The 26,669-nt window shown below is 51.3% G+C and overlaps 1 protein-coding gene across 2 annotated transcripts in view; it reads right to left on the bottom strand.

The window, feature by feature from the left end:
- ZNRF3 (zinc and ring finger 3) overlaps window positions 1-26,669 on the bottom strand; it is a 330,193-nt gene that overhangs the window by 6,478 nt on the left and 297,046 nt on the right. The window contains exons 4-9 of one of the 2 annotated variants that reach the window (XM_075568060.1): window positions 13,109-13,141; window positions 11,186-11,317; window positions 9,934-10,044; window positions 6,509-6,676; window positions 5,859-5,961; window positions 2,276-3,853 (exon numbers count right to left, since the gene is read on the bottom strand). In XM_075568060.1, coding sequence (XP_075424175.1) covers window positions 2,276-3,853; window positions 5,859-5,961; window positions 6,509-6,676; window positions 9,934-10,044; window positions 11,186-11,317; window positions 13,109-13,141 — 2,125 coding nt within the window. The remainder of the gene's footprint in view (window positions 1-2,275; window positions 3,854-5,858; window positions 5,962-6,508; window positions 6,677-9,933; window positions 10,045-11,185; window positions 11,318-13,108; window positions 13,142-26,669) is intronic. The other variant, XM_075568061.1, reaches the window with a different exon arrangement.

Here is a 26,669-nt window from a genome sequence, read left to right as displayed (position 1 = left end):
ATTGGCAATCAGATTATTCCCTGGATCAACATCCTTCCCATGTATACTTATTTGGTATATCCCTGTATACCTTTCCTTTCTATAAAGATGTCCAACCTTTTTTTGAACAAATCTATTGTATCTGCCATCACAGTCTCCATGGGTAATGAATTCCACATTGTAACTGCCCTTACTGTAAAGAACCCTTTCCTTTGTTGCTGGTGAAATTTCCTTTCCTCCAACTTTAAGGGATGTTATTCTTGAGGTTATTGATGTTGATTGTTTTTGCCTTCTCTTTAATCACTTTCCTTCGTTGTGTGTGTGTGTGTGTGTGTGTGTGTGTGTGTGTGTGTGTGTGTGTGTGTGTGTGTGTGTGTGTGTGTGTGTGTGTGTGTGTGTGTGTGTGTGTGTATATATATATAATGTGTATGTATATGCAGTGCTCGACAAATCCAGTCGCCCCCGGTCATCACGGTCGACTGGATTTTGCTCGCTGGTGAGGTGCTGCTGCGACGGCTGGGTATGGTGGCGCGGTGGTGGGGTGCTGCAGCGGCGCAATTGTGTCCTCTGGCTTGGCGCATGCGCAAAAGAATACTCCGGCCGGAGATCCCAATGCACATGCGCAGAGGTCTCGGCGCACATGCACATGGAAGCAGGGTGTCCGGCCTGCAGGGGTGGGATGAGTGGCATCCAGCGTGCGGCCCCCCTCCCAATCGCCGGACCCCTTCTTCACCCCCCCTCCCCCCTGGTCTTGTCTCCCAGCCCGCATGGGCACCCGAGGGGAACATGGGCCGGAGGGGGACGCGCCTTGGCGAGTGCACGCCAACCTTGTTCCCCCCGCGTCTACCTCCTGCCCCGGGCAGCAGCCTTGGGGATCGGGGGCAGTAGGGATGAAGCGCCGCAAGTCTGCCTGCGGACCCACTCCCCGCTCCCCCCCTGCTCCCAACGTGGCAGGCAGCGAACAGGGAAGCAGGACCCACCCACACGGTCAAGGTCAGTCACCCGGTCAAGGTCAGTCACTCACCCACCCAGTCAGTTGCCCATCCAGTTAGTAAGTCAGTCACCCACACAGTCAGTCACCCACCCAGTCAATGAGTCACCCACCCACTCAGTCAAATCAGTCAGTCACCCACCCACCCAGTCAGTCAGCCACCCAGTCAGTTATTCACCCACCCATTCAGACTAGTCACACACTCAATTTTTATTAGGAATTTATTCTATTTTTTAAAAGTGGGGGCGGGGCTAGGTGGCGAGTAGATTTTTGGGTGATTTGTCAAGCACTGTGTATGTGTATATATACACACACACACACACACACACACACACACACACACACACACCCTTCGCCGGATGGACCAGGATTACCGCACAAATCCAAAAGCATATTTGTAGCAGAGTAGGAGGCCCACAGCACTCTCAGATATAGTTCAAATGTCAGATAATTTAATCCATCTAATTAACAGAGAGCGAGTAAAAGGCGGTGGCCTATTCCTGAGAGTGCTGTGGGCTTGCTATTTTGCCACACACACTGTATGTACATACATACACACATACATACACACGCACGCACACACACTGTATGTACACACATACACACATATATACACGCACACACACTGTATGTACATACATACACACATACATACACACGCACACGCACACACACACTGTATGTACATACATACACACATACATACACACGCACACACTGTATGTACATACATACACACATACATACACACGCACACACACACACACACTGTATGTACATACATACACACATACATACACACGCACACACATACACACGCACACACGCACACACTTGAGTGCTTTTCATCTCCCTTTGTTGTTGGGGTGCACAGGTTTATCTATCAGATACATTAGCATCTTGGCGCTCTTCCCCCCCCCCCCCCAAACTCGGACAGTGCTATTCTGACACTCCGGCGCCCCTCCAGCTCCCGAGATATTTACATTCTTATGTGGCGGTAAAATAATCCAGGTGGCTGTCGGGGTCGTCCATTAGGAAGCTGCGAAGCTCGGGTCACGTGTCGGCCCGCTGGAGAGCTTTAGATGGCGGCCACATTGAGTAACCATGATGGACATTAAATACCGGCACACAAAAGGTAAATATGTCAGGAGCCAGAAGAGGGGGCCGAGGTTCTAAGGCTAAGAATAGAGGGGTTCAGTTCCAAGAAACCCCTCCCCCGTTCTGATTCTGTAAATACACAGACTAGGAGAGATGCTGCTTTAAGCTTTATATCTCCGTCCTGTATCACTTCCATGTTCCCATTACCTGTGAACTTTCCATTTCCCTCCGCTCCTGTGCTCTGACACAGGGCACGTGTCTCGTCTGCCAGCATGCAGCAGGGCCCTTCCTGGCAGTACCGCTCCTCCTCCTCCTCTTCTTCATCCTCCGCCTCCCAGGAGATGTGGCCCGTGCAGTCCGGTCCCCCCTCGCAGCCGGGGTCCTCAGGAATGATGGGGATAGGCTGGCCGGCCTCGCAACCTGCAACTGCAGCAGCTGCCTCTGCCAGGGCGTACTGGATGCTGACCGCATAGTCCTCAGTGTAGCAACTTCTGCGGTTCTCCTCGTAAAGGCAGCAGGGCCGAGAATGGTGACCGAGCACTGCCCCTGGGTCTGTCCGATGCAAGAGGCTGGAAGGAACACTGTACAAGCCCAGAGTGGAGGTTTGGCCTGTTGTTTGCAGAGGCTCTGGACCCAGATACAAGGTCATACAGTCTGGGCTAGGATCCCCAGCTGGCCTCTGGTAGCAGCAGGTACAGCCCTTCTCAGGTCCCCGCCAGTCTCTTCCACCACCTGGGGAGGCGGTGGGCGCCTCTGAGATTACCCCGGACGACGCAGCTGCCTCCTTGCGCTCCAAGGATGAATTGCTGCTGTAATTCATCTCCAGGCTGCAGCTGGACAAACGATCCCGGGAGGAAGAATTGGGGAAAGTCTGGTGAGGCCTGCAGACCACCCTCCCCCTCCCAAGTCCCACTGCCGTCTCCCCCCCACCTCTCACAGTCTCCCCTCCTGCAGTCCTCGCAGGGCTGCGGCTCCTGTACACGTACGGGTCATAGTCGCTGCTTAGCGAGCTGCGGAAGGTGGAGCAGCTGCCGTACACCCCTTTGTTGCTGGCCTCTGTGCAGTCCAGCATGGAGTCGCTGGACGATGCGTGTCCCTGGGCTGAGCTGGCGCTAGAACTGGAGCTGGAGTCGCTGCAGGGAACATCAGCCAAGTACCCACTGCACACAGAGCGGTGCTGGTGCTGGCTGTGAAGGTAGCAGCTCCCGCCAGCAGAGGGTGGTGCCATGTGAAGCATGGCGGGGGCAGGCTGGTATAGCAAATTAGCCCCCGTCTGGAAGGGGCGGGGAAGGCCTTTATCCATTCCCCCAGAAGCCTGGCTGCCAGCTGCCTCCTGCTGGTGGGGGTAGCTAAGGCCCTGGAAGTAGTAGTGCTGGTACATGGTTTCGTACTGGGAATAACAAGTGCCGGTGGTAAAACCGCGTCCGTGGTACTTGGCGCGGCGGAAGGCGTGGCCGGCCGGGGGAGCTGGGTAAGGGGGGTGCTCTAGGTCACAGTGATGCCCTGAAGATGAGTGGTCCAGTGGTACAGGTCGATAACCGGCCAGATAAGTTGGGCTGCGTGCTGGGTACAGGTCAGGTTCCAATGGCCGCTCCACAGTCAGCACCGTGATGGGGTTGCCGTGGGGGCCCATGCTGGTCCGGGTGGGGTAGGCTGCCATGGGTCCAGTCCGTTGTACCCGCCCTGGGTAATGGACTGGGAGGATGACCCTCTGCTGCTGCTGCTGCCGACCATGGTTAGTGGAACTTTCTACGCAGACAGGACTGTGACCTCCTTTCTTTTGCTCTGCAGAGAAAGTTCATAAGATCAAGACAGGATGATGGTTATTCTCCATATATAGGTTTATTTCCAGTCATAATACCTTCTTCACCAACATCGGTAAAGATGAGCTTTCAACACCTCAAAAATCTTCCTCACGTGTGCACAGACGTGAGGTTGTGAAAGCTCATGGACAGTAAGCATGCCATACATATATATGTGTATATATAATATAACCCTAATATATATATATATATACATACATACATATCTCAAAATCTGTATAGGCACTCCAGCAAAGAAAAATGCTATATTCCACCTTTTTCTTTGAGGAGCACCTATGCATGTCCAGAACCTTGGACACACTTGGTACAAAAGCACCCTACCTTTAAATGTTCTGCCTCTTTAATAAGGAGCGCCTCAGATATATATATATACCATACTTTATACAAGTTATCTTTTTATTTGCTATACATATATAAAAAAAATACTGTAGCACTCTCTGTAGGGTATAAATAATGCTTTAATCCATCAAGCAAGCATAAGAGAATGCTACAGTATTTTTTTTATTTTTATATTGTCCATTTTCACGGCTGGATGGTGATCCTAGCTGCTCTGCAAGCGCCCTGTCTGCAAAGAGAAGTAACTTTATATATTTTTGATATACCTGTTTGAGTGCCCTGAACTAGTTCTTCCGTATTAGGCAATACCTTTTTTATTTGGACTAACAATTTATGTCATAGGACAGGATTTATACATGTATTATTATTCTTTTTTCTTTATTTTATATATATATATATATATGGAATAAGGTGTGCACAATGTATACAAACAATGCCAGAATAGTACCAATGCATGCTGCCACAATGTGTAGGATGTACACAATACCAAGTAGTATAAAGGAAAGAAAAACAAAGGGCGCAGACCAATGGTAAGCGTAGGGTTAAGGCCTCCGGACTTTGTACATGCTAATCCTCGCTGCATGCCTCATTCAAGGCAATTGGGACGGCTAGCATTAATTGCTCAAGCTGGCGGAGCCACTTCCGGGTATTGCCGTCACCAATCATCATCATCGCTATACTATCGCGAGATTTGGAGAGCTAGGACGAGGGGATCTGGAGCAGCAGCGCTAGTGACGGCGATCCGACGGCGTTCCTCATGGAGACCAGATCCTACGGCTAACCAGCAAAGATAGGATTTTATCCTGAAATGCCCGAATCTCCTGCTACACTGTAAGTGGCCCCTGTACCTGCGCTACATATTCAACACAGACATACCTCACTATATTGGCATCTCTCTCATTTTTAGGTCTCACCTCGTCACGGAACCAACCACTCTATGGACTTTCAGTGTATCTATATCCCTGCAGGCGTATTGTATTCATCCATCTGCTTAGCATTGGTTTGCGCCCTTTGTTATTTATTTATTTATATTTATTTATATATATATATATATATATATATATATATATACACATATATATATATATATATAAACACCAGCCCGTTCAGTAGATACACAGCAAAAAAGGAAGTCCGCAGCACACTCAGTTGAAAAATGGTAATTTAATAAAACATCAGGCAACCAACATGCTCCACATTAACGTACGTTTCGTCGCTCTGGAGCATGTTGGTTGCCTGATGTTTTATTAAATTACCATTTTTCAACTGAGTGTGCTGCGGACTTCCTTTTTTGATAGTTAGATATATATATAGCCAATAAAGAATATCACCTGTGAGTACATTCACATGTCTTAGACAGGTCTGCACCCTGCCTTTCACTATTATCACCTCGCATACAGTGCTTCCACTGCAGCAATGGATTCTGGGATATGACATGCAAATGAGCACACACACATACACATTGTATACACACACATTTTGCATTTTTGTAAAAGGTTTCTAAGTGTTTAACATGGAAGTGTGTTCCTTTCCCACCGCTAACGAATCACAGAGTTGTGCTGTCTGTCACCTAAAGACTGATACGGTCTAAAAGGCGTCCACTGTCCCCCTAATTGTGAATGGACACGTACCAATAATGTTGTGCCGGCAGTGTGGACACGTATGGTTCTGTAGAAGCCAGGGATCCACACACCTCTTATGGAAGCGATGGGTGCAGGGAATGACTCGCAGCTCCTGAGCGAGACAAAGGAAAGAAAGACTTTGAGATACTAAACAATTGAGTAACAGTGGATTGTTATCAGAAAATGGACTTGTCCTGACTGGTAGAGCCTGACTAGCAAGGCTGACAGAACCTTAGAAGTCATGTCGGTCTGTACAGCTCCACCCAGACCATCATTTGTCATCTATATACAGTACCAGGAGACATTGTATCCAAACTCTGGAGTGATCTTGGGCAAATCTCTATTTCTCTAATGCTATAAATAAAACATATACTGTACATCTTCCACAACAGGTATGGAATGACCTCCTGTCTTTGGTAGAACATTACAAATATATAATATAACATGGGAGTCATTCCGACTCAGTGATGGGATCCTAACACTAAATGGTTTTAGGTCTCCTATTTTATGATCAACACCTCTACACAGGAATGATATTTGGAAGGAAAGCTAGATGTGCTAGAGATCCATCTCTTATCACTTAGTTCCACTGGCTCTGTAGCCCTGGTTCCCCTACCTGGAACCTCAACTCCTCCACCCCCTTTTGTGCAGGATCTTACCTCTCCGTCAATGTATTTTTCTAGGCATATGGCACAGTCAGAGGTGGAACTGCTGCTAAGGGTGTCCAGGGCCCCACAACTCCCTTCTCGAAGCCCTTTGCCCTTGGCCTTGAACTTCCGGGTCTCCATTTTTTCCAACGCCTGCACAGCCATCCTGTTCATGGAGTTCTAGGAAAGAAGAGATTATTAGAAAATGATGCCTTTTAAAATGGCTTCCAAGTATTGCTAGCTGAAAGGGGGGGGGGGGGGGGGAATGATATGCAAGTCTGTCCTAAGGAGCCACTAGTATGGAAACATATCCCATTCATATGGTCCTACAATATGACATGGCTAGTGGTCTCCCTCAAGAACTGGATGCATTCGTTCCACCAATCCTACCGTGCACTCGGAACGCTAACCCTCCCGTGGCGCTTAGAAGGAGGTCCCCTAGAATTCTATTTCAACCCCTAAAAATCCACAATACCATTACTTTATGTACCAACATTGGTGGGAAACCAACGTTCCTTATAAGGCCACAGACACAACCCCTTAAATATTTCTGAGGTGCCCGGGTGCTATATTCAATTCTACATAAAACATTGAGGTCCAGTTTCACAAAGTTCCCTTAGCCCATTTAATGTAACATTAGACTAATCTAACGCCCGTTCATCACAACGCCGTATTCAAGAAAAGTAAATAAGTGACGTTAACCAGAATTTACTCCCGTGACGTTATTTGTAACAGCGGCTATTCTAAATAATATGCAAATCAGCCTAAATCAAACAAAAAGACAAGGACAAGCACAACCTTTTCTTAGTGATAAAAAATGGATATATTAAAAGTCACATTAGCCCCCAATTGTCACTTACATCTAAGGTAAGAAAATGTACACAGCCGGCCTCAGTCGGGGGGGCACCTCTGAGGGATAAATTCTCCCTCCTTGGAGAACGAATGGTACACTGGAGCTTAAATTATATACATCCTACCTCATTTATGCATCTAATTACCTTGGTGAATAAGTTGTCATCAATCAGGGGAAAGAACAGCGGTTGCTTTTTTGGGTAATGTTAAAGTTATTTGCCTTGATCTAATTTGTGAAGTTAATTTACTGTCCCGCACCTCTGGAAAGCCCTTCCCCTCAATACCCGACTAGCACCCTCTCTCTCCACATTTAAGACCCATCTTAAAATAGACCTCTAACGAAGCATATAAGTAGCTCCGTGGCTGATACTATACATCTCATACATCGACCGTGGCCCCCTGCAGACCCACTTACCAGAACACCCTCCTATTGTCTCTGTACGTTCTTCCTACCTATTAGATTGTAAGCTCTTTGGAGCAGGGATACCTTTTCCTAAATGTTACTTTATGTCTGAAGCACTTCTCCCCTTTATGTGTTATTTGTATTATTTGTTATTTATATGATTGTAACTATTACTGCTGTGAAGCGCTGTGTACATTAATGGCGCTATACAGATAAAGATATACACACACACACACACACACACACACATACACACATACACACATACACACATACACACATACACACATACACACACACACACACACACATACACACACACACATACACACATACACACATACACACACACACACACATACATCTAACAGAGCTTATTGAATTCAGGACTCAGAGCCGAGTATGGGAAACATTTCTATGTAAAAGAAATGTCATAACCCCCCCCCCCTCCCCTCCCCCAATATACAGCTGTGTGAAAAAGAAAGTACACCCTCTTTGAATTCTATGGTTTTACATATCAGGACATAATAACAATCATCTGTTCCTTAGCAGGTCTTAAAATTAGGTAAATACAACCTCAGATGAACAACAACACATGACATATTACACCGTGTCATGATTTATATAACAAAAATAAAATCCAAAATGGAGAAGCTATGTGTGAAAACCTAAGTACACCCTTACTGCTTCCATAGGGATTAAGATGCTAAGTAGCAGACAGGTGCTGCTAATCAAATGCCCTTGATTAATTGATCATCAGAAAGTGTGACTACCTCTATAAAAGCCGAAGTTTTAGCAGTTTGCTGGTCTGGAGCATTCAGGTGTGTTAACACAATGCCAAGGAGGAAAGACATCAGCAATGATCTTAGAGAAGCAATTGTTGCTGCCCATCAATCTGGGAAGGGTTATAAGGCAATTTCCAAACAATTTATTAAAGTCCATCATTCTACAGTGAGAAAGATTATTCAAAAGTGGAAAACATTCAAGACAGTTGACAATCTTCCCAGGAGTGGACGTCCCAGCAAATTCACCCCAAGGTCAGACCGTGCAATGCTCAGAGAAATTGCAAAAAAAACAAGAGTTACATCTCAGACTCTACAGGCCTCAGTTAGCATGTTAAATGTTAAAGTTCATGACAGTACAATTACAAAAAGACTGAACAAGTATGGTTTGTTTGGAAGGGTTGCCAGGAGAAAGCATCTTCTCTCTAAAAAGAACATGGCAGCATGGCTTAGGTTTGCAAAGTTGCATCTAAACAACCCACAAGACTTCTGGAACAATGTCCATTGGACAGACGAGACCAAAGTGGAGATGTTTGGCGAAAACCAAACACAGCATATCAGCACAAACACCTCATACCAACTTTCAAGCGAAGTGGTGGAGGGGTGATGATTTGGGCTTGTTTTGCAGCCACAGGACCTGGGAACCTTGCAGTCATTGAGTCGACCATGAACTCCTCTGTATACCAAAGTATTCTAAAGTCAAATGTGAGGCCATCTGTCCGACAGCTAAAGCTTGGCCAAAATTGGGTCATGCAACAGGACAATGATCCCAAGCACACCAGCAAACCTACAACAGAATGGCTGAAAAAGAAAAGAATCAAGGTGTTGCAATGGCCCAGTCAAAGTCAAGACCTCAACCCAATTGAAATGCTGTGGCTGAACCTTAAGAGAGCTGTGCATAAACAAATGCCCACAAACCTCAATGAACTGAAGCAATGTTGTAAAGAAGAGTGGGCCAAAATTCCTCCACAATGATGTGAGAGACTGATAAAGTCATACAGAAAACGATTACTTCAAGTTATTGCTGCTAAATCTGGTTCTACAAGCTACTGAATCATAAGGTGTACTTAGTTTTTCACACATGGCTTCTCCATTTTGGCTTTATTTTTGTTAAATAAATCATGACACGGTGTAATATGTCATGTGTTGTTGTTCATCTGAGGTTGTATTTACCTAATTTTAAGACCTGCTAAGGAACAGATGATTGTTATTATGTCCTGATATGTAAAACCATAGAATTCAAAGGAGGGTGTACTTTCTTTTTCACACAACTGTATAAAGGAGCCCTAAGAGTTAAACATGAGTGCTATATATTTCTCACCTCTGTATCTATCAATGATCTGTACATTTGTCTACATGAACTTGTGAAGTTAATTTACTGCTCCCCGGTGACTCCATACCTGGCTACGCCGCTGTTTTAATTTGATTTTGATGAGCAGAATAAGGCAGACCAGAGACACCACCACGAAGAAGGCCAGGAAAATCCCCATGTCAAAATACTCCGTGGGTTGCTAGAGAGAGGGAAAAACCTTTACTATAGACAGGGCAGTGGACATTAAACATTGCGTAAGATGTTGCTTTAATGTCTTCAATTATAGTGTCCTTTGCATGTTGAAAGATTTGAGTTCCCATCATCAGACAGACTCTGTTGAGGTGAAGTGTAGGGGGATTATCTGATGGTAGTTGGCCTTCTGCAATGCTCTATCATCTACATGTGGATCGTCGAGTGGTCAGTCTATGTTTGGGGTGGGTGGCGTGAGTACAAATAATCCCACACCATGATGTTTTTACTTGTGGTATTAGGTCTCACCCCCCTACACCCTGTCCTTAAAGAACTCTAGAGTGCTCCAGAGGTTGTTACAATGTATTCCCTTTAGTGAAGAGCAAGGAAGCCTTCCATACAAGGTCAACATACAAGGTCAGTGTTTCCTACAGGGTATTGGTGCAGTGAGATGGGTGCGGGTAATACATTCATAATCGCAATGGTTATTCAGATATTTACTGTAGAATGTAGGATGCTTTGTAGGATGAGATGTGTCCCACCAGAACCATATTGCTGTACACTACAATATTTTATGTTTGCCGAGGTGGAATATTTGGACATAATTTGTCGTCATCAAGTATGGTTACAGTATCAAATATTTCTGCTTGACCGCCATGAGTAAATATCATCTTTAAGTTCAAAAGCCCAATGAAGGTGCAAGTCCACAATGCCGGCCAGAAAACAACCATTTGTAAAGACTGTAACAGTGTAACTGGTTTCCGTAAACAAAACCTAACCATTTGTATGGGAACTTAATTAAAAATGGCATTTCCTGGGGGTCTTTGAATGAGAACATGTTTGTCAATCAAGTGTTTTTACCTTATCAGAGAGTCAATAAAGATAAGAAGAATGGGAGCCCTGGTCTCTGACTGTGACATTAAAGGAAAGAGCAGCCAGAGGAAACCAAACCCCACCCAAGTCTCAAATGAACTTCAAAAAACATTTACATATACCTCTAGTTGTCAGATTTTGTAAAAAAGGCTCCACCAATAACTCAGATGTCACCCGTTAAACAGGTCACTGGCATTAGTTCACTTTGGTCTTCTGGGGGGAGAGTGTCCTTGTTATAGTTATCCTGCCCTGTCTCCGGCATTCCTTCCATGGCTTACCCGAGGTGGTCGGTGTTGGATTCTTGCTCGAGCAACCTTCTGCTTGTTAACGATGTTCATGAGTTTGATGGCATCCATGCCCTTCACATACACAACTGGCCTCTTTAGAGGGTCTTCCAAACCTTGGTTCAGCTGGAAGACAGACCGACAAGTCAAGAACTGGAACGAACATCAGACGTAAAGCAAAGGGGGCTCACAAACAGAACATCTAGTGTAATCCGGACAATGCTTTCACTACATTACTTTGCCAGAGTTAAGAGAGAAAAAAATGCTAAACAGGACAGAAAAAAAAAGCTATTGAATGATTCTTCCTGCAATAAGAGACTATTGAAGTATATGAGGCACATGGTGCAGGGAATGAGGACAAGAAATGTAAATGAACCGAGATTTAAAGCAGCCGTCCAAGCTGTTGTTTCCCCTTTAATATGTGCATCAATACAATCCACACAATGATAAGTAATTCGCTAAGTTGCCAATGTTCCGTTCTCCTGTGATTTATCAGCAAAGAATCAGTATGGGGGCTCACTAAATGGCTGCAGAGGAGTATTCTGCAGTCAGTGGAATGCATTTGCATATCAATATCACAAAGTTCTGTGGGGAAGATCATGTGACCAGGCAGTCACTTGATACAATTGGTGCACTGCTAGAGAGAGGGCAGGGCTCAAAAAGGGGTGTGCCAGAGCCTGTTTCTGAAGAGGAAGGGGATGTGACTTTGTAAATGGTTGCTATAGAAACTAAAAATGTTTGTTACATTATAATACATTAAAAATGTCAGTTTTTTTAAATGTTACAAGTATTTTCTCATAGTACAGAACTGATTTATTTTTAAAAAGCCCGCATGTAGGATATTGCTTGGTCTCCAGCTTTAAAGCTGCAGTTCAGTCTTTTTTATTTTTTTTATTTTTTTACTTCAATAGTTTCATGTGGGCAATCTCTAATTACCTAAAGAACTGTATAGCTGCCGGTCAATTCGTTCTCCATGTATTGATCGGCGAAATTTGGTGACATAATTAGTGAAGAGATCTGTTTATAATCTGCTTCAGTCCGTCAGTGGAAGCTTATGAATATTCATGAGCACTCCTGCACTGACATGTGCAAGAGGGAGGGCAGGGCTGAGAAAGGGGTGTGCCAGGGCTTGTGACAGGACATGAAGGGGCGGTGCCTTAGCAAATGGCTGTTAAAATAGAATACAAGAAAATTGGTCTTTCAAAGTTGTTTTTTTAAAAACAGAAAATGCTAAAAGGATTTTTTATTAAATTTATTTAATTTATTAAAAAAACCACACATGCAGGATATTGACTGAACTGCAGCTTTAAGTTATGATGCAATGTGGCCAGACAAAAAAAAACTACTTTATGTGAATAATTTAACCCTCTAATTTGCCTCCTGAAACTAATATAACTACGCTAAAAGCACATGTTTGGTCCCCTTTCTTAGTGGAAATTAAATACAAATTCCCTTTCTTAGGGGACCCCTGAATGGGGTTAGGGTGTTTGTGAATTAACTGTTTTCTTTCCCCTTATCCCACCCTGTCCTTATCAGAAACCAATACAGATAAGGGGAGGGGGAGATCTGCCTGTGCAAACTCTTGTAGTACACACAGTGATATCATACAAAGGGAGCAGCCCGAGGTAACCTAACCCCTCCCAAGTCTCAGCTCACCATGTTTAAAAACTCATTTCAAACATGTTTTAAAGGGTCATTTGCGTAAAAAAGCATCAATTGCCCATATGTGACCCCTTAAATATGCCACTGCAACTAGTACACTTTGTCCGCAGGAGTGATTTCCCCTGTCACAGGCCTGGCTTTGTGATCAATAATAAACGCGCTCTTATGAGACTGGCTCCGGTCAGATACCGTCTCCGGTCAGTGCTATGGGCGTCCCGGTGTAGTGGCAACATTCTTGCAATAAGGGCATGTCACCTTTAAGCTTCTAGTGTTGGCCTCCTCTTCTAGCTGATGTAGGGGGAAAAAAGAAAGGAAACTAAATTATAACTGTTAACAAACATTTAGTGAGGATATCACCATCATTTTCACCTCATTCAACCTATTACACAAGTCATTCACCCACAACAGTACCCACCCCCATTCCGGGCCACATATCGGTTTCTCAGTGGATTACAACAGAATTCCCCCTTTATCTCATGAGAAGTTACCCTCGCAACTGACCCAATATGTTAAGAGCCATAGAAACACAGCCCAGTGGAATTCTGGGAATGAAGCGAGAGTGAGCCTTTTCCCCGGCTCCTAACACTCTACAATCAATCCCCGGCCCTTTGTTCTCCCACGTTCAATTTAGGAGACGCTGTTGAGCTGCGATGGGTTGTTTGATCGGGTTATAGGTTTTCTCTAAAGCAATGCTGTCTGAACTTGTCAGGTTTAAAGTCTGAGTACAAGAGCAGTCCCTAACTTCTCTCTCAGCTCTATGGAGTTAGGTGGGGAAGTACTAGGAGAAGAAAGACATTTCTCCTATCGAAACATAGTCCTAATGGGCATCATCAAATTTGGAAGCCATATCATGCCCCATAGTCCAAATGCCAAGTCTACTGTGGGACAGAATGAGGGCAGAGTGTATGGCAGAATGAGGGCAGAGTGCGGGACAGAATGAGGGCAGAGTGCGGGGCAGAATGAGGGCAGAGTGTGGGGCAGAATGAGGGCAGAGTGTGGGACTAAATGAGGGCAGAGTGCGGGACAGAATGAGGGCAGAGTGTGGGACAGAATGAGGGCAGAGTGTGGGACAGAATGAGGGCAGAGTGCGGGACAGAATGAGGGCAGAGTGTGGGGCAGAATGAGGGCAGAGTGCGGGACAGAATGAGGGCAGAGTGCGGGGCAGAATGAGGGCAGAGTGTGGGACAGAATGAGGACAGAGTGCGGGACAGAATGAGGGCAGAGTGCGGGACAGAATGAGGGCAGAGTGTGGGACAGAATGAGGGCAGAGTGTGGGACAGAATGAGGGCAGAGTGTGGGACAGAATGAGGGCAGAGTGTGGGACAGAATGAGGGCAGAGTGTGGGACAGAATGAGGGCAGAGTGCGGGACAGAATGAGGGCAGAGTGTGGGACAGAATGAGGGCAGAGTGTGGGACAGAATAAGGGCAGAGTGTGGGGCAGAATGAGGGCAGAGTGTGGGGCAGAATGAGGGCAGAGTGTGGGACTAAATGAGGGCAGAGTGCGGGACAGAATGAGGGCAGAGTGTGGGACAGAATGAGGGCAGAGTGTGGGACAGAATGAGGGCAGAGTGCGGGACAGAATGAGGGCAGAGTGTGGGACAGAATGAGGGCAGAGTGTGGGACAGAATGAGGGCAGAGTGCGGGACAGAATGAGGGCAGAGTGCGGGACAGAATGAGGGCAGAGTGCGGGACAGAATGAGGGCAGAGTGTGGGACAGAATGAGGGCAGAATGAGGGACAGAATGAGGGCAGAGTGCGGGACAGAATGAGGGCAGAGTGTGGGACAGAATGAGGGCAGAGTGTGGGACAGAATGAGGGCAGAGTGTGGGGCAGAATGAGGGCAGAGTGTGGGACTAAATGAGGGCAGAGTGCGGGACAGAATGAGGGCAGAGTGTGGGACAGAATGAGGGCAGAGTGTGGGACAGAATGAGGGCAGAGTGTGGGACAGAATGAGGGCAGAGTGTGGGACAGAATGAGGGCAGGGTGCGGGACAGAATGAGGGCAGAGTGCGGGACAGAATGAGGGCAGAGTGTGGGACAGAATGAGGGCAGAGTGTGGGACAGAATGAGGGCAGAGTGCGGGACAGAATGAGGGCAGAGTGCGGGACAGAATGAGGGCAGAGTGCGGGACAGAATGAGGGCAGAGTGTGGGACAGAATGAGGGCAGGGTGAGGGACAGAATGAGGGCAGAGTGCGGGACAGAATGAGGGCAGGGTGAGGGACAGAATGAGGGCAGAGTGTGGGACAGAATGAGGGCAGAGTGTGGGACAGAATGAGGGCAGTGTGAGGGACAGAATGAGGGCAGAGTGCGGGACAGAATGAGGGCAGAGTGCGGGACAGAATGAGGACAGAGTGCGGGACAGAATGAGGGCAGAGTGTGGGACAGAATGAGGGCAGAGTGTGAGACAGAATGAGGGCAGAGTGCGGGACAGAATGAGGGCAGAGTGTGGGACAGAATGAGGGCAGAGTGCGGGACAGAATGAGGGCAGAGTGCGGGACAGAATGAGGGCAGAGTGCGGGACAGAATGAGGGCAGAGTGTGGGACAGAATGAGGGCAGAGTGCGGGACAGAATGAGGGCAGAGTGTGGGACAGAATGTGGGCAGAGTGTGGGACAGAATGAGGGCAGAGTGTGGGACAAAATGAGGACAGAGTGTGGGACAGAATGAGGGCAGAGTGTGGGACAAAATGAGGGCAGAGTGTGGGACAGAATGAGGACAGAGTGTGGGACAGAATGAGGGCAGAGTGTGGGACAAAATGAGGGCAGAGTGCGGGACAGAATGAGGGCAGAGTGTGGGACAGAATGAGGGCAGAGTGTAGGACAGAATGAGGGCAGAGTGCGGGACAGAATGAGGGCAGAGTGTGGGACAGAATGAGGGCAGAGTGTGGGACAGAATGAGGGCAGAGTGTGGGACAGAATGAGGGCAGAGTGCGGGACAGAATGAGGGCAGAGTGCGGGGCAGAATGAGGGCAGAGTGTGGGACAGAATGAGGGCAGAGTGCGGGACAGAATGAGGGCAGAGTGCGGGACAGAATGAGGGCAGAGTGTGGGACAGAATGAGGGCAGAGTGTGGGACAGAATGAGGGCAGGGTGAGGGACAGAATGAGGGCAGAGTGCGGGACAGAATGAGGGCAGGGTGAGGGACAGAATGAGGGCAGAGTGTGGGACAGAATGAGGGCAGAGTGTGGGACAGAATGAGGGCAGTGTGAGGGACAGAATGAGGGCAGGGTGAGGGACAGAATGAGGGCAGAGTGTGGGACAGAATGAGGACAGAGTGCGGGACAGAATGAGGGCAGAGTGTGGGACAGAATGAGGGCAGAGTGTGGGACAGAATGAGGGCAGAGTGTGGGACAGAATGAGGGCAGAGTGCGGGACAGAATGAGGGCAGAGTGCGGGACAGAATGAGGGCAGAGTGTGGGACAGGATGAGGGCAGAGTGTGGGACAGAATGAGGGCAGAGTGTGGGACAGAATGAGGGCAGAGTGTGGGACAGAATGAGGGCAGAGTGTGGGACAGAATGAGGGCAGAGTGTGGGACAGAATGAGGGCAGAGTGTGGGACAGAATGAGGGCAGAGTGTGGGGCAGAATGAGGGCAGAGTGTGGGACAGAATGAGGGCAGAGTGCAGGACAGAATGAGGGCAGAGTGTGGGACAGAATGAGGGCAGAGTGCGGGACAGAATGAGGGCAGAGTGTGGGACAGAATGAGGGCAGAGTGCGGGACAGAATGAGGGCAGAGTGCGGGACAGAATGAGGGCAGAGTGCGGGACAGAATGAGGGCAGAGTGTGGGACAGAATGAGGGCAGAGTGCGGGACAGAATAAGGGCAGAGTGTGGGACAGAATGAGGGCAGAGTGTGGGACAGAATGAGGGCAGAGTGCGGGACAGAATGAGGGCAGAGTGTGGGACAGAATGAGGGCAGAGTGCGGGACAGAATGAGGACAGAGTGCGGGACAGAATGAGGGCAGAGTGTGGGACAGAATGAGGGCAGAGTGCGGGACAGAATGAGGGCAGAGTGTGGGACAGAATGAGGGCAGAGTGTGGGGCAGAATGAGGGCAGAGTGTGGGACAGAATGAGGGCAGAGTGTGGGACAGAATGAGGGCAGAGTGTGGGGCAGAATGAGGGCAGAGTGTGGGACAGAATGAGGGCAGAGTGTGGGACAGAATGAGGGCAGAGTGTGGGGCAGAATGAGGGCAGAGTGTGGGACAGAATGTGGGCAGAGTGCGGGACAGAATGAGGGCAGAGTGTGGGACAAAATGAGGGCAGAGTGTGGGACAGAATGTGGGCAGAGTGTGGGACAGAATGAGGGCAGAGTGTGGGACAGAATGAGGGCAGAGTGTGGGACAGAATGAGGGCAGAGTGCGGGACAGAATGAGGGCAGAGTGCGGGACAGAATGAGGGCAGAGTGTGGGACTAAATGAGGGCAGAGTGTGGGACAGAATGAGGGCAGAGTGCGGGACAGAATGAGGGCAGAGTGTGGGACAGAATGTGGGCAGAGTGTGGGACAAAATGAGGGCAGAGTGTGGGACAGAATGAGGGCAGAGTGCGGGACAGAATGAGGGCAGAGTGTGGGACAGAATGAGGGCAGAGTGCGGGACAGAATGAGGGCAGAGTGTGGGACAGAATGAGGGCAGAGTGTGGGACAGAATGAGGGCAGAGTGCGGGACAGAATGAGGGCAGAGTGTGGGACAGAATGAGGGCAGAGTGTGGGACAAAATGAGGGCAGAGTGTGGGACAGAATGAGGGCAGAGTGCGGGACAGAATGAGGGCAGAGTGTGGGACAGAATGAGGGCAGAGTGTGGGACAGAATGAGGGCAGAGTGTGGGACAGAGTGCAGGACAGAATGAGGGCAGAGTGTGGGACAGAATGAGGGCAGAGTGTGGGGCAGAATGAGGACAGAGTGTGGGACAGAATGAGGGCAGAGTGTGGGACAGAATGAGGGCAGAGTGCGGGACAGAATGAGGGCAGAGTGTGGGACAGAATGAGGGGCAGAATGAGGGCAGAGTGCGGGACAGAATGAGGGGCAGAATGAGGGCAGAGTGCGGGACAGAATGAGGGCAGAGTGCGGGACAGAATGAGGGCAGAGTGTGGGACAGAATGAGGGCAGAGTGTGGGGCAGAATGAGGGCAGAGTGTGGGGCAGAATGAGGACAGAGTGTGGGACAGAATGAGGGCAGAGTGTGGGACAGAATGAGGGCAGAGTGCGGGACAGAATGAGGGCAGAGTGTGGGACAGAATGAGGGCAGAGTGCGGGACAGAATGAGGGCAGAGTGTGGGACAGAATGAGGGGCAGAATGAGGGCAGAGTGCGGGACAGAATGAGGGGCAGAATGAGGGCAGAGTGCGGGACAGAATGAGGGCAGAGTGCGGGACAGAATGAGGGCAGAGTGTGGGACAGAATGAGGGCAGAGTGCGGGACAGAATGAGGGCAGAGTGCGGGACAGAATGAGGGCAGAGTGTGAGACAGAATGAGGGCAGAGTGCGGGACAGAATGAGGGCAGAGTGTGGGACAGAATGAGGGCAGAGTGCAGGGCAGAATGAGGGCAGAGTGCGGGACAGAATGAGGGCAGAGTGTGGGGCAGAATGAGGGCAGAGTGTGGGACAGAATGAGGGCAGAGTGTGGGGCAGAATGAGGACAGAGTGTGGGACAGAATGAGGGCAGAGTGTGGGACAGAATGAGGGCAGAGTGCGGGACAGAATGAGGGCAGAGTGTGGGACAGAATGAGGGGCAGAATGAGGGCAGAGTGCGGGACAGAATGAGGGGCAGAATGAGGGCAGAGTGCGGGACAGAATGAGGGCAGAGTGCGGGACAGAATGAGGGCAGAGTGTGGGACAGAATGAGGGCAGAGTGCGGGACAGAATGAGGGCAGAGTGCGGGACAGAATGAGGGCAGAGTGTGGGACAGAATGAGGGCAGAGTGCGGGACAGAATGAGGGCAGAGTGTGGGACAGAATGAGGGCAGAGTGTGGGACAGAATGAGGGCAGAGTGCGGGACAGAATGAGGGCAGAGTGCGGGACAGAATGAGGGCAGAGTGCGGGACAGAATGAGGGCAGAGTGCGGGACAGAATGAGGGCAGAGTGCGGGACAGAATGAGGGCAGAGTGCGGGACAGAATGAGGGCAGAGTGTGGGACAGAATGAGGGCAGAGTGCGGGACATAATGAGGGCAGAGTGCGGGACAGAATGAGGGCAGAGTGTGGGACAGAATGAGGGCAGAGTGCGGGACAGAATGAGGGCAGAGTGTGGGACAGAATGAGGACAGAGTGCGGGGCAGAATGAGGGCAGAGTGTGGGACAGAATGAGGGCAGAGTGTAGGACAGAATGAGGGCAGAGTGCGGGATAGAATGAGGGCAGAGTGTGGGACAGAATGAGGGCAGAGTGCGGGACAGAATGAGGGCAGAGTGTGGGACTAAATGAGGGCAGAGTGCGGGACAGAATGAGGGCAGAGTGTGGGACAGAATGAGGGCAGAGTGCGGGACAGAATGAGGGCAGAGTGCGGGACAGAATGAGGGCAGAGTGTAGGACAGAATGAGGGCAGAGTGCGGGACAGAATGAGGGCAGAGTGCGGGACAGAATGAGGGCAGAGTGTGGGACAGAATGAGGGCAGAGTGTAGGACAGAATGAGGGCAGAGTGCGGGATAGAATGAGGGCAGAGTGTGGGACAGAATGAGGGCAGAGTGCGGGACAGAATGAGGGCAGAGTGTGGGACTAAATGAGGGCAGAGTGCGGGACAGAATGAGGGCAGAGTGTGGGACAGAATGAGGGCAGAGTGCGGGACAGAATGAGGGCAGAGTGCGGGACAGAATGAGGGCAGAGTGTAGGACAGAATGAGGACAGAGTGCGGGACAGAATGAGGGCAGAGTGTGGGACAGAGTGCGGGACAGAATGAGGGCAGAATGAGGGCAGAGTGTGGGACAGAATGAGGGCAGAGTGTGGGACAGAATGAGGGCAGAGTGTGGGACAGAATGAGGGCAGAGTGTGGGACAGAATGAGGGCAGAGTGTAGGACAGAATGAGGGCAGAGTGTGGGACAGAATGAGGGCAGAGTGTGGGACAGAATGAGGGCAGAGTGCGGGACAGAATGAGGGCAGAGTGCAGGACAGAATGAGGGCAGAGTGCGGGACAGAATGAGGGCAGAGTGCGGGACAGAATGAGGGCAGAGTGCGGGACAGAATGAGGGCAGAGTGTGGGACAGAATGAGGGCAGAGTGTGGGACAGAATGAGGGCAGAGTGCGGGACAGAATGAGGGCAGAGTGTGGGACAGAATGAGGGCAGAGTGTGGGGCAGAATGAGGGCAGAGTGTGGGACAGAATGAGGGCAGAGTGTGGGGCAGAATGAGGGCAGAGTGTGGGACAGAATGAGGGCAGAGTGTGGGGCAGAATGAGGGCAGAGTGTGGGACAGAATGAGGGCAGAGTGCGGGACAGAATGAGGGCAGAGTGTGGGACAGAATGAGGGCAGAGTGCGGGACAGAATGAGGGCAGAGTGTGGGACAGAATGAGGGCAGAGTGTGGGACAGAATGAGGGCAGAATGAGGGACAGAATGAGGGCAGAGTGCGGGACAGAATGAGGGCAGAGTGTGGGACAGAATGAGGGCAGAGTACGGGACAGAATGAGGGCAGAGTGCGGGACAGAATGAGGGCAGAGTGTGGGACAGAATGAGGGCAGAGTGTGGGACAGAGTGCGGGCAGAGTGTAGGACAGAATGAGGGCAGAGTGTGGGACAGAATGAGGGCAGAGTGTGGGACAGAATGAGGGCAGAGTGTGGGACAAAATGAGGGCAGAGTGTGGGACAGAATGAGGGCAGAGTGTGGGACAGAATGAGGGCAGAGTGTGGGACAGAATGAGGGCAGAGTGTGGGACAGAATGAGGGCAGAGTGCGGGACAGAATGAGGGCAGAGTGTGGGACAGAATGAGGGCAGAGTGTGGGACAGAATGAGGGCAGAGTGTGGGACAGAATGAGGGCAGAGTGTGGGACAGAATGAGGGCAGAGTGTGGGACAGAATGAGGGCAGAGTGTGGGACAGAATGAGGGCAGAGTGTGGGACAGAATGAGGGCAGAGTGTGGGACAGAATGAGGGCAGAGTGTGGGACAGAATGAGGGGCAGAATGAGGGCAGAGTGCGGGACAGAATGAGGGCAGAGTGCGGGACAGAATGAGGGCAGAGTGTGGGACAGAATGAGGGCAGAGTGCGGGACAGAATGAGGGCAGAGTGTGGGACAGAATGAGGGCAGAGTGTGGGACAGAATGAGGGCAGAGTGTGGGACAGAATGAGGGCAGAGTGCGGGACAGAATGAGGGCAGAGTGCGGGACAGAATGAGGGCAGAGTGCGGAACAGAATGAGGGCAGAGTGTGGGACAGAATGAGGGCAGAGTGCGGGACAGAATGAGGGCAGAGTGCGGGACAGAATGAGGGCAGAGTGCGGGACAGAATGAGGGCAGAGTGTGGGACAGAATGAGGGCAGAGTGCGGGACAGAATGAGGGCAGAGTGCGGGACAGAATGAGGGCAGAGTGCGGGACAGAATGAGGGCAGAGTGTGGGACAGAATGAGGGCAGAGTGCGGGACATAATGAGGGCAGAGTGCGGGACAGAATGAGGGCAGAGTGTGGGACAGAATGAGGGCAGAGTGCGGGACAGAATGAGGGCAGAGTGTGGGACAGAATGAGGGCAGAGTGTGGGACAGAATGAGGGCAGAGTGCGGGACAGAATGAGGGCAGAGTGTGGGACAGAATGAGGGCAGAGTGTGGGGCAGAATGAGGGCAGAGTGTGGGACAGAATGAGGGCAGAGTGCGGGACAGAATGAGGACAGAGTGCGGGGCAGAATGAGGGCAGAGTGCGGGACAGAATGAGGGCAGAGTGTGGGACAGAATGAGGGCAGAGTGCGGGACAGAATGAGGGCAGAGTGTGGGACAGAATGAGGACAGAGTGCGGGGCAGAATGAGGGCAGAGTGCGGGACAGAATGAGGGCAGAGTGTGGGACAGAATGAGGGCAGAGTGTAGGACAGAATGAGGGCAGAGTGTGGGACAGAATGAGGGCAGAGTGCGGGACAGAATGAGGGCAGAGTGTGGGACTAAATGAGGGCAGAGTGCGGGACAGAATGAGGGCAGAGTGTGGGACAGAATGAGGGCAGAGTGTGGGACAGAATGAGGGCAGAGTGTGAGACAGAATGAGGGCAGAGTGCGGGACAGAATGAGGGCAGAGTGCGGGACAGAATGAGGGCAGAGTGTGGGACAGAATGAGGGCAGAGTGTGAGACAGAATGAGGGCAGAGTGCGGGACAGAATGAGGGCAGAGTGTGGGACAGAATGAGGGCAGAGTGTGGGGCAGAATGAGGGCAGAGTGTGGGACAGAATGAGGGCAGAGTGTGGGACAGAATGAGGGCAGAGTGTGGGACAGAATGAGGGCAGAGTGTGGGACAGAATGAGGGCAGAGTGTAGGACAGAATGAGGGCAGAGTGTGGGACAGAATGAGGGCAGAGTGTGGGACAGAATGAGGGCAGAGTGCGGGACAGAATGAGGGCAGAGTGCAGGACAGAATGAGGGCAGAGTGCGGGACAGAATGAGGGCAGAGTGCGGGACAGAATGAGGGCAGAGTGCGGGACAGAATGAGGGCAGAGTGTGGGACAGAATGAGGGCAGAGTGTGGGACAGAATGAGGGCAGAGTGCGGGACAGAATGAGGGCAGAGTGTGGGACAGAATGAGGGCAGAGTGTGGGGCAGAATGAGGGCAGAGTGTGGGACAGAATGAGGGCAGAGTGTGGGGCAGAATGAGGGCAGAGTGTGGGACAGAATGAGGGCAGAGTGTGGGGCAGAATGAGGGCAGAGTGTGGGACAGAATGAGGGCAGAGTGCGGGACAGAATGAGGGCAGAGTGTGGGACAGAATGAGGGCAGAGTGCGGGACAGAATGAGGGCAGAGTGTGGGACAGAATGAGGGCAGAGTGTGGGACAGAATGAGGGCAGAATGAGGGACAGAATGAGGGCAGAGTGCGGGACAGAATGAGGGCAGAGTGTGGGACAGAATGAGGGCAGAGTACGGGACAGAATGAGGGCAGAGTACGGGACAGAATGAGGGCAGAGTGCGGGACAGAATGAGGGCAGAGTGTGGGACAGAATGAGGGCAGAGTGTGGGACAGAGTGCGGGCAGAGTGTAGGACAGAATGAGGGCAGAGTGTGGGACAGAATGAGGGCAGAGTGTGGGACAGAATGAGGGCAGAGTGTGGGACAAAATGAGGGCAGAGTGTGGGACAGAATGAGGGCAGAGTGTGGGACAGAATGAGGGCAGAGTGTGGGACAGAATGAGGGCAGAGTGTGGGACAGAATGAGGGCAGAGTGCGGGACAGAATGAGGGCAGAGTGTGGGACAGAATGAGGGCAGAGTGTGGGACAGAATGAGGGCAGAGTGTGGGACAGAATGAGGGCAGAGTGTGGGACAGAATGAGGGCAGAGTGTGGGACAGAATGAGGGCAGAGTGTGGGACAGAATGAGGGCAGAGTGTGGGACAGAATGAGGGCAGAGTGTGGGACAGAATGAGGGCAGAGTGTGGGACAGAATGAGGGGCAGAATGAGGGCAGAGTGCGGGACAGAATGAGGGCAGAGTGCGGGACAGAATGAGGGCAGAGTGTGGGACAGAATGAGGGCAGAGTGCGGGACAGAATGAGGGCAGAGTGTGGGACAGAATGAGGGCAGAGTGTGGGACAGAATGAGGGCAGAGTGTGGGACAGAATGAGGGCAGAGTGCGGGACAGAATGAGGGCAGAGTGCGGGACAGAATGAGGGCAGAGTGCGGAACAGAATGAGGGCAGAGTGTGGGACAGAATGAGGGCAGAGTGCGGGACAGAATGAGGGCAGAGTGCGGGACAGAATGAGGGCAGAGTGCGGGACAGAATGAGGGCAGAGTGTGGGACAGAATGAGGGCAGAGTGCGGGACAGAATGAGGGCAGAGTGCGGGACAGAATGAGGGCAGAGTGCGGGACAGAATGAGGGCAGAGTGTGGGACAGAATGAGGGCAGAGTGCGGGACATAATGAGGGCAGAGTGCGGGACAGAATGAGGGCAGAGTGTGGGACAGAATGAGGGCAGAGTGCGGGACAGAATGAGGGCAGAGTGTGGGACAGAATGAGGGCAGAGTGTGGGACAGAATGAGGGCAGAGTGCGGGACAGAATGAGGGCAGAGTGTGGGACAGAATGAGGGCAGAGTGTGGGGCAGAATGAGGGCAGAGTGTGGGACAGAATGAGGGCAGAGTGCGGGACAGAATGAGGACAGAGTGCGGGGCAGAATGAGGGCAGAGTGCGGGACAGAATGAGGGCAGAGTGTGGGACAGAATGAGGGCAGAGTGCGGGACAGAATGAGGGCAGAGTGCGGGGCAGAATGAGGGCAGAGTGCGGGACAGAATGAGGGCAGAGTGTGGGACAGAATGAGGGCAGAGTGTAGGACAGAATGAGGGCAGAGTGTGGGACAGAATGAGGGCAGAGTGCGGGACAGAATGAGGGCAGAGTGTGGGACTAAATGAGGGCAGAGTGCGGGACAGAATGAGGGCAGAGTGTGGGACAGAATGAGGGCAGAGTGTGGGACAGAATGAGGGCAGAGTGTGAGACAGAATGAGGGCAGAGTGCGGGACAGAATGAGGGCAGAGTGCGGGACAGAATGAGGGCAGAGTGTGGGACAGAATGAGGGCAGAGTGTGAGACAGAATGAGGGCAGAGTGCGGGACAGAATGAGGGCAGAGTGTGGGACAGAATGAGGGCAGAGTGTGGGACAGAATGAGGGCAGAGTGCGGGACAGAATGAGGGCAGAGTGTGGGACAGAATGAGGGCAGAGTGCGGGACAGAATGAGGGCAGAGTGTGGGACAGAATGAGGGCAGAGTGTGGGACAGAATGAGGGCAGAGTGTGGGACAGAATGAGGGCAGAGTGTGGGACAGAATGAGGGCAGAGTGCGGGACAGAATGAGGGCAGAGTGCGGGACAGAATGAGGGCAGAGTGTAGGACAGAATGAGGACAGAGTGCGGGACAGAATGAGGGCAGAGTGTGGGACAGAGTGCGGGACAGAATGAGGGCAGAATGAGGGCAGAGTGTGGGACAGAATGAGGGCAGAGTGTGGGACAGAATGAGGGCAGGGTGCGGGACAGAATGAGGGCAGAGTGCGGGACAGAATGAGGGCAGAGTGTGGGACAGAATGAGGGCAGAGTGTGGGACAGAATGAGGGCAGGGTGCGGGACAGAATGAGGGCAGAGTGCGGGACAGAATGAGGGCAGAGTGTGGGACAGAATGAGGGCAGGGTGCGGGACAGAATGAGGGCAGAGTGCGGGACAGAATGAGGGCAGAGTGTGGGACAGAATGAGGGCAGAGTGTGGGACAGAATGAGGGCAGAGTGTAGGACAGAATGAGGGCAGAGTGTGGGACAGAATGAGGGCAGAGTGTGGGACAGAATGAGGGCAGAGTGCGGGACAGAATGAGGGCAGAGTGCAGGACAGAATGAGGGCAGAGTGCGGGACAGAATGAGGGCAGAGTGCGGGACAGAATGAGGGCAGAGTGCGGGACAGAATGAGGGCAGAGTGCGGGACAGAATGAGGGCAGAGTGTGGGACAGAATGAGGGCAGAGTGTGGGACAGAATGAGGGCAGAGTGCGGGACAGAATGAGGGCAGAGTGTGGGACAGAATGAGGGCAGAGTGCGGGACAGAATGAGGACAGAGTGTGGGACAGAATGAGGGCAGAGTGTGGGACAGAATGAGGGCAGAGTGTGGGACAGAATGAGGGCAGAGTGTGGGGCAGAATGAGGGCAGAGTGTGGGACAGAATGAGGGCAGAGTGTGGGGCAGAATGAGGGCAGAGTGTGGGACAGAATGAGGGCAGAGTGTGGGGCAGAATGAGGGCAGAGTGTGGGACAGAATGAGGGCAGAGTGCGGGACAGAATGAGGGCAGAGTGTGGGACAGAATGAGGGCAGAGTGCGGGACAGAATGAGGGCAGAGTGTGGGACAGAATGAGGGCAGAGTGTGGGACAGAATGAGGGCAGAATGAGGGACAGAATGAGGGCAGAGTGCGGGACAGAATGAGGGCAGAGTGTGGGACAGAATGAGGGCAGAGTACGGGACAGAATGAGGGCAGAGTGCGGGACAGAATGAGGGCAGAGTGTGGGACAGAGTGCGGGCAGAGTGTAGGACAGAATGAGGGCAGAGTGTGGGACAGAATGAGGGCAGAGTGTGGGACAGAATGAGGGCAGAGTGCGGGACAGAATGAGGGCAGAGTGTGGGACAGAATGAGGGCAGAGTGCGGGACAGAATGAGGGCAGAGTGTGGGACAGAATGAGGGCAGAGTGTGGGACAGAATGAGGGCAGAGTGCGGGACAGAATGAGGGCAGAGTGCGGGACAGAATGAGGGCAGAGTGTGGGACAGAATGAGGGCAGAGTGCGGGACAGAATGAGGGCAGAGTGCGGGACAGAATGAGGGCAGAGTGCGGGACAGAATGAGGGCAGAGTGTGGGACAGAATGAGGGCAGAGTGTGGGACAGAATGAGGGCAGAGTGCGGGACAGAATGAGGGCAGAGTGTGGGACAGAATGAGGGCAGAGTGTGGGACAGAATGAGGGCAGAGTGTGGGACAGAATGAGGGTAGAGTGTGGGACAGGATGAGGGCAGAGTGTGGGACAGAATGAGGGCAGAGTGCGGGACAGAATGAGGGCAGAGTGTGGGACAGAATGAGGGCAGAGTGCGGGACAGAATGAGGGCAGAGTGTGGGACAGAATGAGGGCAGAGTGTGGGACAGAATGAGGGCAGAGTGTGGGACAGAATGAGGGCAGAGTGCGGGACAGAATGAGGGCAGAGTGCGGGACAGAATGAGGG

Source organism: Ascaphus truei, chromosome 13, assembly GCF_040206685.1.
Source record: "Ascaphus truei isolate aAscTru1 chromosome 13, aAscTru1.hap1, whole genome shotgun sequence".
In the NCBI taxonomy this organism is placed as follows: Eukaryota; Metazoa; Chordata; class Amphibia; order Anura; family Ascaphidae; genus Ascaphus; species Ascaphus truei.
This window is presented reverse-complemented; position numbering and strand designations above follow the sequence as displayed.